The sequence below is a fragment of the Nyctereutes procyonoides genome, unplaced genomic scaffold (assembly GCF_905146905.1).
Source record: "Nyctereutes procyonoides isolate TBG_1078 unplaced genomic scaffold, NYPRO_anot_genome, whole genome shotgun sequence".
NCBI classification, from domain to species: Eukaryota; Metazoa; Chordata; class Mammalia; order Carnivora; family Canidae; genus Nyctereutes; species Nyctereutes procyonoides.
In genome coordinates, this window is record NW_026575139.1 from 7,393,678 (window position 1) to 7,409,997 (window position 16,320).

A 16,320-nucleotide genomic window follows, 5' to 3' on the forward strand; every position below is an offset into this window, starting at 1 on the left:
AGAGCCGGGAGCGCGCCCCGCGGATGACAACAAATACGTCGCGCGGCGGCGGCTGCTGCGGCGGCGGCGGTGGAGGAGTCCGCCTCGGTAGCTGCCGCGGGCCGTGCCGCGTGCGCCCCTGCATCCTGCCTGCGTGACGACTGGGGCCCTCGCGGAGGCCTCCCCACGCCCTCACACCCCCCCCCCGGGCCTGGGGCGACGGGTCCCCGCCGGGCCTAGCGCGAGCCGCGCGGCGCGGGCCATGGGGTCGCCCTGAGGGACGCCCGGCGCCCAGCGGGCATGGAGGGGCCGTCCCGGGCTTAGGCCCCGCCGCCGGGACTCGAGCCGCCGCCTGCCGCCGGCCGCCGCCGCCGCGGCCTGGAGCCGGAGCCGGAGCCGGAGCCTGGGCCCCAGGGCCGGAGTCGCCGCCTGCAGCCCCCGCGGGCCCCGTGGCCGGCGCTCACCATGCCGTGGCCGTTCTCGGAGTCCATCAAGAAGAGGGCATGTCGGTACCTCCTGCAGAGATACCTGGGCCACTTCCTGCAGGAGAAGCTGAGCCTGGAGCAGCTCAGCCTGGACCTGTACCAGGGCACCGGCTCCCTCGCCCAAGTCCCCTTGGACAAATGGGTAAGAGCCGCCGGCGGCCGGCCGGGAGGGTCTCGCTCCCCCTCCTCGGGGATCGGCGAGCGGGTGTCCCGCGTCACCCGCGCTCCGTGACGTCCACCCCCTCCCCTCCCCTCCCCTCCCCCTCCCGCTCCCGCTCCCCGGGGATTGTTTGGATCCCAGCGTGGCAGGGCTCACGGAAACGTGTTCTAGTGTTTATAGTCTGTTCCTAGCAAGTTGCGCCCCCCCCCCCAATCACGTGCTTCGGAAACTTAACGGAGGGGATGGAGTCTACACTGCGGGGAGCGGTTGCGTCGGGGGTTGGGGGGGCCTGCGAGGAGGTGACCGGGCTGCCCCTTGGGTAGCGAGGGTCGCGGGGTTCCGCGGCCAACACCTCCTGTTTCATGACGTGACGGTCCGGGCAGATTAAGGGTGAGGGAGGACGCTTGGGGATGTCAGGCTTCCTCGTCATCCCTTCACTTGGTTTGGGAGGGCTGCCTGGGCAGCGCCTGCCATCTGGAAGGAAGGAGGCGAAGGCCGCCGGCCGCTCTGCCTGTTTTGGCTTCAGGATACGCCTACGAGGCCGACCTGCGAGGGCCTGTGTGTGGCCCTGGTAGGGCGCTTCGGCTTCGCTTGGGTTTTGCTGGGTCACGTGGCCGAGCGTGAACGCAGGTGTTGCAAAAGCCCTGAAGCTGCGGCCTTTGAGAACCTGCTTTCTACTTGTCAGCGGGAGGCTGGGCGCGGCCTCGGTGTGTCTTACAGGTACGGTTGTGCCTGCGTTTGTAGGTGCGACGCGGAGCGCTTCACTTGAACTGTATTCAGCCGGGAGTTGAACAAGAACAGACCGGCTTTTTTTTTTTTTTTTTTGGCATCTCCTTTTTTTTTTTTATTTTTTAAGATTTTATTTATTCATGAGAGACACAGAGAGAGGCAGAGGCACAGGCAGAGGGAGAAGCAGGCTCCATGCGGGGAGCCTGACGTGGGACTCGATCCCCGGGTCTCCAGGGCCACATCCTGGGCTGCAGGCGGCGCTAAACCGCTGGGCCACTCAGGGATCCCCCCGACCAGCTTTTCTCCTGCCCCCAACCCTTCATTTTTTGCGCTGGAGTTTGCTGCTGGCAGTTTGGATTGGTTTGTGGCATTTTAGAGTTTTACTATCCTAAATGCATTCGTACACAGGTTACATTTAGGACGTTATAAACATAGTGACTTTCCCGGTAGTGATAGTTGAGCAGAACAAAAGGAAACCTCCCCACGCACCATGGGGAGGTGCTGTGTGAAAAGCTAAACTATTTTTTTTTCTATATATATATATATATAAAAGTGTTTGTTAACAGAGTAATGACTTCTTAGCCACAGAAACCTGGAAAATTCAAATTATGGTAACATCTTATTATGACCCTTCAATTAATTGCACTTGTATGAATAAACATTTTTTTTTAAATATGTAGATGACTTAACTAGGGAGAGTACACATAGTGGAAAGAGCTGTAGTTTGAGTAGATCCAGTCCCACATGAGGCTAGATCACACTAGCCCAGGCTGCCAGTTAGCTAAGTGACAGTGGGCAGGCATAGTAATTCACCTGAGATTAATGAACCTTAATGGAGTATACATTCCACGCCAGGCACTGTGTCAGGACAGTGTCGCTTAATTCTTCGCTGAAGGTAAGGATTCTGATGGATATTTTTCAGTTCAGTGACCCATGAGTCTATACTTTTAGTATAGGTATGAAAAAGCGATCTTGGAGGAGGATTGGAGACCTATTCATTGTCTTTTGTGGGTTGAATGATCTTATGCATTATTTCTTTTTTTTTTAAAGTTTTTTTTTAAATTTTTATTTATTTATGATAGTCACACACACACACACAGAGAGAGAGAGAGAGAGAGAGAGAGAGAGGCAGAGACATAGGCAGAGGGAGAAGCAGGCTCCATGCACCGGGAGCCCGACGTGGGATTCGATCCCGGGTCTCCAGGATCACACCCTGGGCCAAAGGCAGGCACCAAACCGCTGCGCCACCCAGGGATCCCTTATGCATTATTTCTAAATGACTTTTCACATTAACCCTGTAACGCAGGTACTATTATTTCTATTTTAAAGTTGGAGTTAAATAATGTGCCCCAAGTCACACAGCTAGCAAATGGTACTGTGAGAAATCAGACCTAATTTTTAAGCCCCTTGTTTCTTCACTAATCACATGGCTGCAAGCCAGGGAAATGGTTGTTACTGTTTATTGGGCATCTATTTCAGGTACTGTGCACACTAGGCATTCTTATTTGTGTTTTTAATTTAATCTTCATGGGAAATCAGGCAGCGGGTTTTTTTTTTTAATGTTCTGTTTTGTTTTCCCATTTATTTATTTATTTTTTTTTTAGAGAGAGCGTGAGCGCGTGCGTATGCACACATGTGTGTGCAGGAGAGGGGAAGGGCAGAGGGAGACGGGGAAAGAGAAACTTAAGCGAACTCCACACAGCACAGAGCCTAATGTGGAGCCCGACCTCCATCTCAGGACCCTGAGATCATAACTTGAGCCGAAATCCAGAGTCAGGTGCCTGACTGAGCCATGTAGGTGCCTCAGGTGGTGGTGATTGAATTTACAACTTCAGGATTGTTAAGAAAACAATTTATGGTTAGACCTAATCTGAAGATTATGGTTCTGTTCCTCAAAGGCAAAGAATATGGCCAAATGTTAAAGCATTCAGTAAATATTTGCTGTTGCTGATTATCTATTATAGTGTGCTATGTTTGAACTAGTCTAAATTTTGATGTGACACTTAGCTATAACTCTTCAAAGCTCTGATTCCAAATTCAGTTGCTTTTGACTCTTGATTTTAATGATTTTCATGAGTGGGGGAAAAAAGATACCTCAAGAAGATTCATAGGTCCAAATGGAAGAATCACATCATTGGCGACGTTAGTAACGGTTCAATTCTCAGCAATTCTCTATGCACAAGACTGTGTTGAAATTCCATTCTTCCTTGATCTCATTCAGTTTTCTTGCTATTTAATTAGAAGTTGTTGCATTTTTATATATTAAAAATTAACTTAAAAACCTTTTTTAAAAAACTAAGACTTTTAGATTCACTTGGATAATCTTTTCATGTTTTCAGATCTTTTATAATGTATGTAGATGACTTTAAAAAATAGACAATATTTTTAACATATGTTTCAGTAACAAAATCATGTATGAATGGAAACATTTCCAAATATAATTTTCCAAAATGTCTACTCTATAATGCAAATATCCTTTAGAAAACAGTTTTTCCTTTTTTTTTTTTTAAGATTTTAAAGTATTTTCTACACCCAACATGGAGTTCAAACTCAGAACCCTGAGATCAAAAGTCAGATGCTCTGCCGATTGAGTCAGCCAGGTGCCCTGAAAAGCAGTTATTTTCTCATTATTAAAGTGATATCTTTAACTACCCCCCCCCTTTTTTTTTTTTAGGTCAGGGGAGGGCAAAGGGAAAAGGAGAGGGACCATCTCAGGGAGACTCCATGCTGAGCGTAGAGTCCAACAAAGGGCTCAATCTCATGACCCTGAGATCAGGACCTGATATCAAGAGTCAGATATTTAACCAGCTGAGCCACCCAGGCGCCCCTAAAGTGATATCTTTACTTTAGAAAAGTGAAATGTTTTGTTTTTTGGACTCTCCCTGCTAGGTAGCATATGCTACTGATAGCCATGGATCATCACATAAATCATTAGTATATTTGGAACTCTGTGTGTAGAAGAAAAATGTTTATCTTTAAATTCAACTCTTAAATATTTGGCCATAAGAAAACCAGGAAATCAGGAAGTTATTGTCACATTCTGTCTCTTTACAAAGGTTCTACTGTTTAAAGGTCTATTTTTATTATAATCTGTGCTCAAATAAGTTTCAGTATTCTGGGGATCCCTGGGTGGCGCAGCGGTTTAGCGCCTGCCTTTGGCCCAGGGCGCGATCCTGGAGACCCGGGATTGAATCCCACATCGGGCTCCCGGTGCATGGAGCCTGCTTCTCCCTCTGCCTATGTCTCTGCCTCTCTCTCTCTCTCTCTCTCTCTCTCTCTGTGACTATCATAAATAAATAAAAAAATTTAAAAAAATAAAATAAACATCACAGTACTTTAAAACAATACTTTAAAAAAAAAAGTTTCAGTATTCTGAAATGGAATATCCGAGTATATTTAACTCTTAACATTTCCCCAACGTGGAACTACTGTTCTTCCCTTTGTTCTAATCTGATGCATGGCCTGAGTGACCGTGCCAATGCCCATTTGTCTTCTAAATGTTAGTAGAACTTTTAAAGCTAAAAGTGTGAAAAATTGAATATAGAATGTCTAACTTCTCACATACCTATAGATCATCTGCTAACGCTCTCTGGGATGCATACACCTCACTTTGGCAATTACTACCTTGAAGGGCTTGAAGTGGGAGGGAGGAATAGAATCAAGGGGCCTGAAACTATTCCACAACTCTAGTGGGTTCATACATTCATGAATTCTTTTCCCAAGGAAATGTTTGAACATGCAAAATGTTGAAAGAAGGAAATTATACTGGGTATGAGGTTGCATTTGATGACTTACCTTTTCTAGCTTTCTAAGACTATGACTTTATTCTTATTTTTTTTAATTGAAGTTTTTTCATCAGTTGGGTTTGTTACATTTATTGAGTTCTTAGCATGTGCCACTATGAGGGGCTGGGGGGATATAGCAATAGGTGAAGACCCTTTCTTCACAGAGGTTCAGTATGTCCAGGAGGATAGACATTAAGACATTGAAGCCTTTTAATTTTTACTTAATAATCTTTCTACTGCTTTCTTGCTTACTGGTATATATAGTAAAAATCTTCAGTTTAAGGAATATTGATTACTAATTCTTTGCCAGATGGTGTATTAGACTAGAGTTACCTTTTTCTATGTATATGTGAAACTCATTGATAACTGAAAGCAAAATGGCCTTCAACAGGGTATCTGTTTAGCCAAGTAGGCTGAGATTTTGTCCTATTCATATACTGGCTGTAGTAGATCTTGGGATTTCTCAGAATGAGGGAATTTCTAAATACTTAATGATACTGGATTTAGGGAATTTTACCCAAGTGCATATAGGACTATATGTAAGTATGACCTGTTTAAACATCTTATATAGAGCCATTATTTTGTACCTTAGTGGCACAGTGTAAATTCTCGAACTGTTGATTCTCTCCAGAACTATTTCCTTAACATTACCATATTATTTCTTTTATTGTATTAGTTCTTTTAATACTGTTCTTCAATGCCATAATAAAACTTTCTGAACTGTTACAGGTTTAAGGTAGCCACAAAATTGAGACAAATGAAAAGTTGATATTTATTGAGAAGGGAATTTTATCAAATCCATTTTCCTAGATAGTTGTCTAATATTGACAATCCCCTTGGTACAGAAGCTGTCATTGCCTATATACAGTTTAAAACTTTGGTATGTTTTAGTTACTTTTATTATATGATTAACATACTCATTGCAAAAATTTCAAATGGTAAAGAGGAAACACAATACACACACACAAACACATAAAAAGAAATGTATTGAATATGAAGTAATAGCCCTTAATCCCTTCTCTTCCAAAGATATCAATATGGTACAAAAATTTAAGAAATAACCCATGAAATAAACTGTTCTGAACTTTTTTCCCCTCTTATATGATGCATCCTTTTTAAGAGTCAAACATTTTAAATTTTTCCTTTGAAATTGACTTGAAAATATGAAAAACAGGAGTAGAGGGATGAATCTTGAATGACTGTAGCTTACTGCACTTGTTCTAGTTAGTTGGTTTAGTATGAAATACTAGAAATGGAGAAGGTTGTATTTGTTGTTTCCCTCCCCATCCCTCTAGGAGAGGAAAGGAGGAGATTGAGAATGGGGGTGGAGTGGGGGGCTTAAGTTTCAACATGGATTTTTTTTTTTTTTTAAGGGGACTTTGGAACTTCCAGACAGAGACGCTCAGGAGGCAGTGAGAGCTGTATATTGTCAACCTTAAAAATAAAACTGTCGGTTGCTTTCCTAGCAAAAATTGGTTTATTTGGGAATAGCAGAGAATTGCAATCTGGGACAAGTAAGCTACAGCAAAACCTGTAGAACAAAGAAGTAAGCTCTTTTATAGAGGAAAGGGAGAAGTTGGAAGGGCTGTTAGAGACAAAAAGTCCATTGGAGTAAACTGGGAGTTTGCAGTAGTGTGGCTCTTCATTGGCTGAGCTGTTACTGTCTTTCCCCCTCTGGGTGGTTGTGGGGGCCAGGGTGGGGGGAGATGCGGAGGAAACTTTCCTCCCTCTTGCTGGGATAGGAAGATAGTAGCTGAAGTAGGATGGACTTGCAAGTTAGGTATCTCCTTGTTAGGTCTGCAATCGACCGCCAGTGGTAGGGTCTGAGGTCTCTCCCTGCTGTCTTCCTGACTCCATTTTGTTTTATTTTTTTTATTTTTTATTTTTAAATATTTATTCATGATAGAGGCAGAGACACAGGCAGAAGCAGAAGCAGGCTCCATGCAGGCAGCCTGACGCGGGACTCGATCTCGGGACTCCAGGTTCGCCCCCTGGGCCAAAGGCAGGTGCTAAACCACTGAGCCACCCAGGGATCCCCTGTTTTATTTTTTAACATTTATTTTTTATTTACTTAAGAGAGTGAGAGAGTGCCTGAGCCCACTAGTGAGAATGCCTGTGGGAGGAGGGGCAGAGGGCGATAGATGGAATCCCAGCTGACTCCCTGATGAGTGTGGAGTCCTATCTCATGACGTAAAGAGCACAACCTGAGCCTAAATCAGGATTCAGATGCTCAATCAGCTAAGCCACCATTACCCACCCCCACTCCCATTATAGGTGAGGTTTCCTTTTATTATTTCTCACAACATATGTAGTATGGGAGTTGAGGAAGAGCTGAAGATAAAATTTGGAAGTTATCAGTGTCAGTACTGACTGAAACCAGAACCGCACAAAGTTCATGGGTAGCATGTGCATGGGGCTGAGGTGAATACCACCATTTAAGTGGTAAAGGACCGGAAGGGAGAGTGAGAGCATGAAGAGTGTTATGGAAGCCGAAGGAAGTTAGAATTTCAGACAGGGAAGCTGCCATAGGAATTAGAGATGAAAATTCAAGGAAGGTGAGGACTGAACATTGTTCTTTGCGTTTGGTAGTTCTTTTTGGAAGTCAAGAGGAATGTCTTAGGAGCTGCAGTTAGAAGGCAGGTAGTAGTTGGTAGTTCCAGTGAATCTCTGCCTTGGCTATGAGAGAAGAGGTTGATGACTTGAGGGGACACAGAGTCAAGGTAAGGGATTTTAGTTTGCTTTTGAGCATAATAGCATCTTTTTTTTTTACTTTTTTATTTTTTAAAAATTATTTATTTGTTTATTTGTTTATTTATTTATTTATTTATTTATTTATTTATTTATTTATTTATTTATTTATTTATTTATTTATTTATGATAGTCACACAGAGAGAGAGAGAGAGAGGGGCAGAGACACAGGCAGAGGGAGAAGCAGGCTCCATGCACTGGGAGCCCGACGTGGGACTCGATCCCGGGTCTCCAGGATCGCGCCCTGGGCCAAAGGCAGGCGCCAAACCACTGCGCCACCCAGCGATCCCAGCATCTTTTTTTTAAGCATGTTCCATCTCTGTATACTGTACTGGGTGCTTTTATATACATTCTCTTGCTCCAAGTTGGGTGCTACATTTCCATTTTATGAGATTAAGTAACTTACTCAGGCTTAATATTAGCAGTACAGCAAGATTTTATACCTAAGTCTTTCTAACTCCTATGTTCTTTTTGTACCTCACACTGGCTCAAAAGAGTTAAGAAACCTGAGCTACTAAAACACTAGAAGTACTGGGTTCACCTAGGAAGTTTGCTAGCATGCAGACTTCTAGCCCCTTCCCTATAGATTTATGTTCTAAAGACTCAAGAATCTGAATTTTTAGGAAGTATTCTAGGAGAGTCATGCGTATTGTCCTTGGTTGCATTTTGGAAAACAGTAGTACGAAGGGACTGAGAATTTTTCTGTCCTAGAAAGCTTGTTCGATAAGCCAGCTCCTAAGCCGAAATCTTGCATTTTAGAGACTTACTGATGTTAGCACATGATTTTGATGAGCCTCTGCAAAATTTTCCATTGTGAAAATATATATTTCTCTTTCATATAGTTTTGTTTCTGCAGTGATGAACTGAGGAGCTTTTGAAAGTACTTAACTCTTCTGATCTCAGTTACCTTATCTGTAAAATGGGCACAAAAATACCTAGTTCAGAGGGCTATTGTGATGATTTAGTGTAGTAACATAGGTTTAAATAGTGTAGTGCAGTGTCCTGTATGTATTAAGTGCTAATGAAATGTTAATTGGTTTAAGTTTGGTCTTGCTAATTTTTATGCTGTGTTTTAGCTCTTTTTGAATTCTGATGCCTTGGTTTAAACTAATACGCTGTATTTTCCTAGTTACTCTTATGGTACATATTAAAGAGAAACATAACTTCATGTTTTTCTTCATAATGTCGGACACACCTTGAATTCCTAATAGTGCTCATCATTGCACTAGGTAGGCACTGTGCAAGATAAAGAACAATAGTCAGCATTTATAAAGTGCATCCTTTGTATCAGGATCTATGTTAGCATCTTTACATGTTTTTATCTCATTTACGCTCACAATAACCCTATGAAATAGATACTGTCCTATTTTATGGATGAGGAAATTGGGACTCAAGAACTTGGCCAAAGCCACTCAGCTAATAAAGTGACTGAGCTAGGACCTGACATGATATTTTAAAGGATTGTTCTTCAAACATGTTTGCCCAATCTTAAAATGTTTAAAAAATTACTGCATTCTTTGTGTATTTTAAAATTAAAAATTTTTCGTAATAAAATTTTGTTAAAAAAATTCACCCAAGAGCATTTGAAAATCTAATTGGCTGAATTGGGTAGCGTCCACCTAGCAGGTAGAGGGGAGCTCCAAAGTTGTGCAAAAGGGAAGGTTTTTATTGGAAGGAGGGAGAGTAGGGCAAAAAGTTATTAGTGAAAGAAAAGATTATTTCAGCCCTGGACTTCTTTCCTTAGGGGGAAGAACATGGAGTCATAGGTGGATTACCTCATCTTTTCTTTGGGGGAGAGACCCCAGGTTACCTTGTTGGTGCCAACCAGAAAATCCAGTTTGTTTGGCTTAAAATTTCACTCCTGGAGAGGTTGAGACTGCAATTAAATCTTGATTTGCTGTCCTGGGGGACAAGTGACTCTACCTTGGCCTTTAGTTTTCTTTTTAACAGTTTAAATAATTGTAAAGAATAATTCTTACTGTGTTGTAAATATTGATATAAAAAATATATGCTTTCACCCAGTAGGATCTAAATACCCACTATTATAATTTAAAAATGCTTGAACAAGCTCTTCATCAGTAGTTGGAGACAACATTGTATCTTTTCGCGTTGAACTCCTATGTCCATCTTTCTTTGCAGAACTTTATCTTAATTTATATATTTTATGCTTAAGACTTCTATTGATCATGCTATGATTTCTCTTCAATAAAAACATGTAACTAAGTTGAAATCGATCATATTTAAAAATTTACTGTTAGTGTCCAGCTTTATTTTGTATTTAAGTAAATATTTCCTTTTAATTCCCTTTTAAAATTTAATTCCTTTTAATTCTCATTTTAATTCCTTTAATGATTTCTTCACTTGATGTCTTTTAAGTTTTTTAAGTAATTTCCTTAATTCCTTTGAGGGCTTACCATATTGATCTTATCAGTGTTTCCTTCAGATAATCATTAGGCTTTAAGTGTTAACATTTTTTCTCTGGATTGTGTTGTAACAAGTGTGCCGTTGATCAAAACCATATAAATATATGTTTGAAAAATTGAACATAAAAACTTCTATTGGAAATACATTTTTTAAATGATGTAGGTAGGTGGTTTCTGCCTTTTCCTGATTAGTTCGTGTGCCCATAAGTGAATATACTTACTAGAATATGATAGGGCTTACCATAAATTTCATTCTAAATTTTTTAAATAACTATAAGCTTGAGGCATAAATAAGTAGATGAGAATTGAAGGGATTTTGTAGTAGCAACTTCAGTTAGTTCTTTGACTTGTAGTGTTCTGACCAAAATACATTCTATAGCAAACATATTGCTTGTGCTGCCTGGAGATTTTCATACTTAGGCAGTGCACAAAGGAGGATTTGGGAAGGGAAATGATAGGTCTTGTTGGATAAGTAGAAGATGGGAAATTGTACAAGGGAATATGGGAATGGAGATCCAACATAGTGCCATTGTTAAATACTCTTCTCAGGAAGGTCAGTTGTAGAACAGAATATATTTTTGGATTGAGGATCTGGATGTGTTTACCTTAAAACCACCCATGCCCGTGTGCTTTGCAGAAAGTGTAGGATTACACAAACACCAGCATGAAGAGAGCCTTTTAAAGTAGTAACTTCCAGTGATAAAATGTGAGTTGGTTTAATGTCAACATTCAACATTAAGTTGTAGGCCAAGAATTATGACACTGCTATTCATCATAGTATGCAGGAGGTACCTTACATATAAACTGTCATTTAATAAACATTTGTTATTTAATTTTAAAAAGTACCTTGTCTGGGACACCTGGGTGGCTCGGCGGTTGAGCGTCTGCCTTTGGCTCAGGGTGTGATCCTGGAGTCCCAGGATTAAGTCCCACATCGGGCTCCTTGCATGGAGCCTGCATCTCCTCCCTCTGCCTGTGTCTCTGCCTCTTTTTCTGTGTCTCTCATGAATAAATAAAATTAAAAAAAAATACATTGTCAAGAAATATATTTATTCTATTAACTATATTTACATCCATTCTGTCTTCTGCTGTAGTCTGGTTTGCCTTACCATGCCATGGAAACTGCTCTCAGTGGGATCACCCATACCCTAAATATCACAAAATCCAGTGGACATTTAAAATCTTTGGCCTCTTGTTACCTTTTATTGCACTGAACTCTTTTTATAATTGTCTTTCCATGATTTTCTGGGATGTAAGACTTTCTTGATTTTCCTTCTTGCTCTCCATTTGCTTTTTTCTAGTTTATTTCGCAGGTTCCTCAAGCAGGCTCTACCCCCAACCTGATCATGACCCGAGCTGAAATAGAGAGTCAGATGACCAACCGACTCTTAATTCTAAAAACGTTGTCTCTCCTCATCCTAGGGCTTCATTGACCCCCTGGATTCATAATGCCCTTCCATATCATCAACCCAGATGACTCTCCTGACATCTAGATCAGAATATCTGGCTGCCTTATGGACATCTCCGCCCAAATGTCTCCTCACATGTACTCTTTGGAACTGAGCTCTTGAGCTTCCCCTAACCTGCTTCTCCAGGTTTTTTCCTCAGTAAATGGCACTACTAGTTAACCTGTTGTCTAAGCCTCCAACCCAGAAGTCGTTCTTCATTCCTCCTTTATTTCTCATGACGCCAATTAATTCTACTTCCTAATATTCTACAAAAATCTGTGCACTTCTGACTATCCTCAGTGTCACTGTCCTCACCCAACCAATTTTCCTGGCTTCCCTGGCTCAGAACGGTTTTGTGCCTGAGTTTTGCTTTCTTCCCATGCATGCAACTCAGTGTGTTCGCAGAAGTGGTTCACCAAAAGTTCTAATCTCATCATGGTGCCCTTGCTTAAAATCTTTCAGTGGCTTCACTTTGCTCTTGAGGTAAATGTCAGACTTCTTAACATGAATTATAAGGCCATTTGGATTTCATTGTCCCTTATCTATGTAGTCTTACCTCTGGCTCATCACCATGACACTAGCACACTGCTAGAGCCTAATTTCCCTCTCAAAAAGTTTTGTGTTTCAAATATGTGGGCTTGCACTCTCTGACCTCTGCTTTCTTTGAATCCTCCACATGTTATTATCTCTGTGTGGACTCCTTTGCTTGGTTAACTCCTCAGCCTTCTCTGGTCTCACCTTTAAATAGCACTTCCTCAATGTGGCCTATCTTGGATCTCTAGATTAGGTTCTTTTACATGCTCAAATAGTACTGTATTTCCTTTTTCATGTAGCTTCATCACACCTTGATGCATGTGTCTGTCACAGTAAAACTATTTTCTAAACTTCATAAGGATGGGGAGTCTTTACTATGGACTCTGCTTTCCTTATCCCTAGTGTCTGACTTACATATGAGCATATTCAGCATCTTTGAATAAGTTAACAATTTTGAGTTCTTGTTTCTGTGATTTCAAAATGCACTTGGTTTTTCTCTTTAGTGTCTCAATGAGATCCTGGAGTCGGCAGATGCACCTTTAGAAGTCACTGAAGGATTCATACAGTCAATTTCTCTGTCAGTTCCATGGGGCTCCTTGCTGCAGGATAATTGTGCACTGGAAGTGAAAGGGCTAGAAATGGTCTTCCGGCCTAGACCCCGCCTAGGTAGGTGTGTTATGTGTTTCTGTTCTGTTTGTTTCTATTTGTATTCTTCACAGATTGGGAAAGTAACCTAATTGCATTAAACCCGGTATTACTTAACATTATATTGGTGAGATTTTCAGCAGATAAAATATTAGGACTTGGGGGTGTGTGATTTTATATTTAGAGTTACTTCTTGCCTTACTTACCCATGGTAACTTTAGTATACTGATGATTTGGTTTAATTATTTGTTACCGATCATATAAAGTGACTGTGTTGTAAAATTTTAAAGTATTATGCCAGAAACAAGGGAAATGCTTAAAGATTAATGGAGAAATGTTAAAAGGACTGAGGATTGGGCTTATAGGTGCTCTTGTTGGCCAAATCTGGAATAATGACAATAAGTGGATTATAAATTAAAAAAACAACCCTAAGTCCATATTGTTACAAATAAGTAATCCGTATGTAAGGGAGGCAGGAAGAAGGGAAAGCTCTGTATGCAGTAGAATATCTACTTACTAGAGTAGACAAATTGATAGATCATTACCATGTTTTGGCCACCATGGTAAAAAAAAATTGGTACAGGTGGTAATCATCAATGAATGGTAATCTCATTTGGTGAAAAGTTGTTGAGGAACTTGATATTGAGATATATCAACATACTTCATTGATTATGTGTTATTTACAGAGAGAAAAATGTTTCTTTGATGGTGGAGGAAATTGATAGTCCCCACAACAACCTAGTGATCAAACTTAATCTCATCAGTAGTGGGCCAAACTGCCATGATGTATGTCCTGATGTGATGGCTGAAAAGGACACATCATATTATATACTGTTCTTGCTAAAAGTGCTTAAGCTGAATCAAATCATAAGACTTCAAGCAAATCCAAAATAAGGGAAATTCTCTAGATTAACTGGATGATACTCTTTAGAAGTTTCAGTTCATGAAAGACAAGAAAATAGAGTAATTGTGCCAGATTAAAGAAGAGTAAGACATGAGAAAGTGCAGTAGATAATCCTGTGTTTTTGTTATGAAGGATGTTATTGGGGCAGCTGGAAATTCGGATGTGGAATGTATAGAAAATAGTATTTTGTCAGTGCTAGGTTTGTTGGGTGTGTTCATGTAATTGAGCATTTGTAGGGGAATGTTCATATTCCTAGGAGTTACCTGCTGAAGTATTTAGGAGTGAGTGAGTGGGTGTTAGGATGCCTGCAGTTTGCCTTCAGATAGTTCAGCAAAAGAATGAGAATGGATGTGTGTACAGTTTTGACGAATCTAAGTGAAAGCTATGCAGGTGTTCATTATACTGTTTTTTCACCTCTTCCTTAGGATTGAAAACATTTAAAAGGACAGTTTAGGAGGGAAAAGCTTTAAAGTAGTAGCAAGTCATTATTTATAGGTATATCCATGTGGTAGCTTTACTCACATATATGCTGTTTTCTGACTTACCAAACACATATATGCATGCCAGATGCTGTTGTGAGTGCTCTGCCAATATTATTTTACCGTAGCTCTTTGAAATAGATACTATTCTCTCCATTTTATGGAGCCAGACATTGAAGCACGGGTAGATTCAGTAACTTGTCCACAGTCATTGCTCATTAAGTGGAAATTTGGTATCTCAACCCAGGCAGTCTAGTTCTGGAGTCCCTTCTTAACCACTGTGCCCTGTTGTAGTTCAGATTTTCTACATTGGAGTGTGTGTGTGTGTGTGTGTGTGTATATATATGTATGTGTGTTTTATAAGCCAGTAAGAGTCATGATGTAAATCATCTTAACTTCTGAATTTTTCAAGATTCTTTGAGTGGCAAGTGAAATTGGTCAAGACATACTTGAGGAATTATAATCCTAAGTGTTGTCTGAAACACCAGAGTTTAAATTATGCTTACTCGAATTAATAGCCCCTGTACTTTGAAAATTGGTAGTCTGTGCGTGAAAATCCTCCTTGATAATGGCATTTAATTAACAAGATTATTTTATTATTTTTAACCATGATGAGTAGAAAGAATAATACTTTCTTATGGAAAATCAAATATTCTCCTTTACTTGAAAAATACTCTGTGAAAAGGAAGGGGTTTTAAATTGCATTTTGGAAGACAGTAATTCTAACAATCTCAGTTTGTTTTGAATAATGTAAGGAAGTAAGTTCAATTCTCTGATGAGGGAATATCTGGAAAGGATTTTTCCCAGTTCACGTATCCCTCCCAGGATGTTCTTCTGTTTTATCTACATTTATACTGACCTTCTACAGCCTAGGTCAGATGCCACCTTAACCAGATTTCCTGTTAACTTCAGTTCGTGGGAAGAATTAACCTCCTAATTTAGCTGCCAGTATTTTCTGTTGACATTGCATAGTTGTTTACTAATCCTTCTTAAACATCTCCTTTCTTTCACTATATTGTAGGCTCTCAGAGGGCAGAATTAATGATTTTTCTGTCCCTACAGCAGGGTCAGCTAACAATGGTCTGCAGGCCAACTTTGATCTGACATTTTTTGTAAATAAATTTGTATTGGAACACTACCATACTCATTCATTTCCTTGTTCTCTCTGCCTGCTTTTGCACTAGAGAGAGTAGTCAGAGTAGACTGTAGGAACCATGGGGTCTAAACTGTTGACCATCTGATGCTCGCCAAAAAATCTGTTGACCCCATTCTAAAGTATTTTGAATAGTACCATGCATGCATTAAATACTTCTTGAATGAATTCATGAATTAATATTAGACATACATATCATTTAATGAGAGCACATGTCTCTGTACTTATTTCTGTGATTTTTCATTATTTCTTCTCAGTTATTATAAGGTGATATTTAAATCTCAAGAGTAATTTTTAGAGTATTGTATGCCTAGGTAATACTGTGATGTTAAATGTCTCTTGGAGGGTTAAGAGTTTATTTCAAATGTGGCATTTTAAGAAATCACTTTGTTGTAACTATGAGAAGTTATCTAGGATTAATCTATATTTTCTGCAGCAACTGGTTCTGAGCCTATGTATTGGTCAAGTTTCATGACCAGCAGTATGCAATTGGCAAAAGAATGTCTTAGCCAGAAATTAACAGATGAACAAGGAGAAGGATCTCAGCCTTTTGAAGGACTTGAAAAGTTTGCTGAAACCATTGAAACAGGTTTGGCATTATTGAGTATTTTCAAAAATTTTAGGGTGTGTGTGTGTGTGTGTGTAGGTGTGTGCACGTGTGTGTGTGAATTAGTACTGTTATTTAATAAGCCTTGTATAAGGAAAATCCATTGGAGTGATTTTTTTTTTTTAAGAAGTTACTGTTCTCCAGAACTTTGAGATTGAGGTTATTTTAAATATATCCAATTTAATTTCATGTTCTTTCGTTCCTTAGTTTCTACTGTTTATTTTACTTGTGTAAAGAAGGG

The 16,320-nt window shown here is 40.4% G+C and overlaps 1 protein-coding gene across 3 annotated transcripts in view; it reads left to right on the forward strand.

Annotated features, from left to right (window-relative positions):
* Window positions 1-348: 348 nt before the first annotated feature.
* Window positions 349-16,320, forward strand: part of ATG2B (autophagy related 2B) — a 75,490-nt gene continuing 59,518 nt past the window's right edge. For all 3 annotated transcript variants that reach the window (XM_055304224.1, XM_055304225.1, XM_055304226.1), the window contains exons 1-3: window positions 349-606; window positions 12,795-12,957; window positions 15,909-16,061. In XM_055304224.1, the coding sequence (XP_055160199.1) occupies window positions 445-606; window positions 12,795-12,957; window positions 15,909-16,061 (478 nt within the window). In that variant the 5' untranslated portion in view covers window positions 349-444. The remainder of the gene's footprint in view (window positions 607-12,794; window positions 12,958-15,908; window positions 16,062-16,320) is intronic.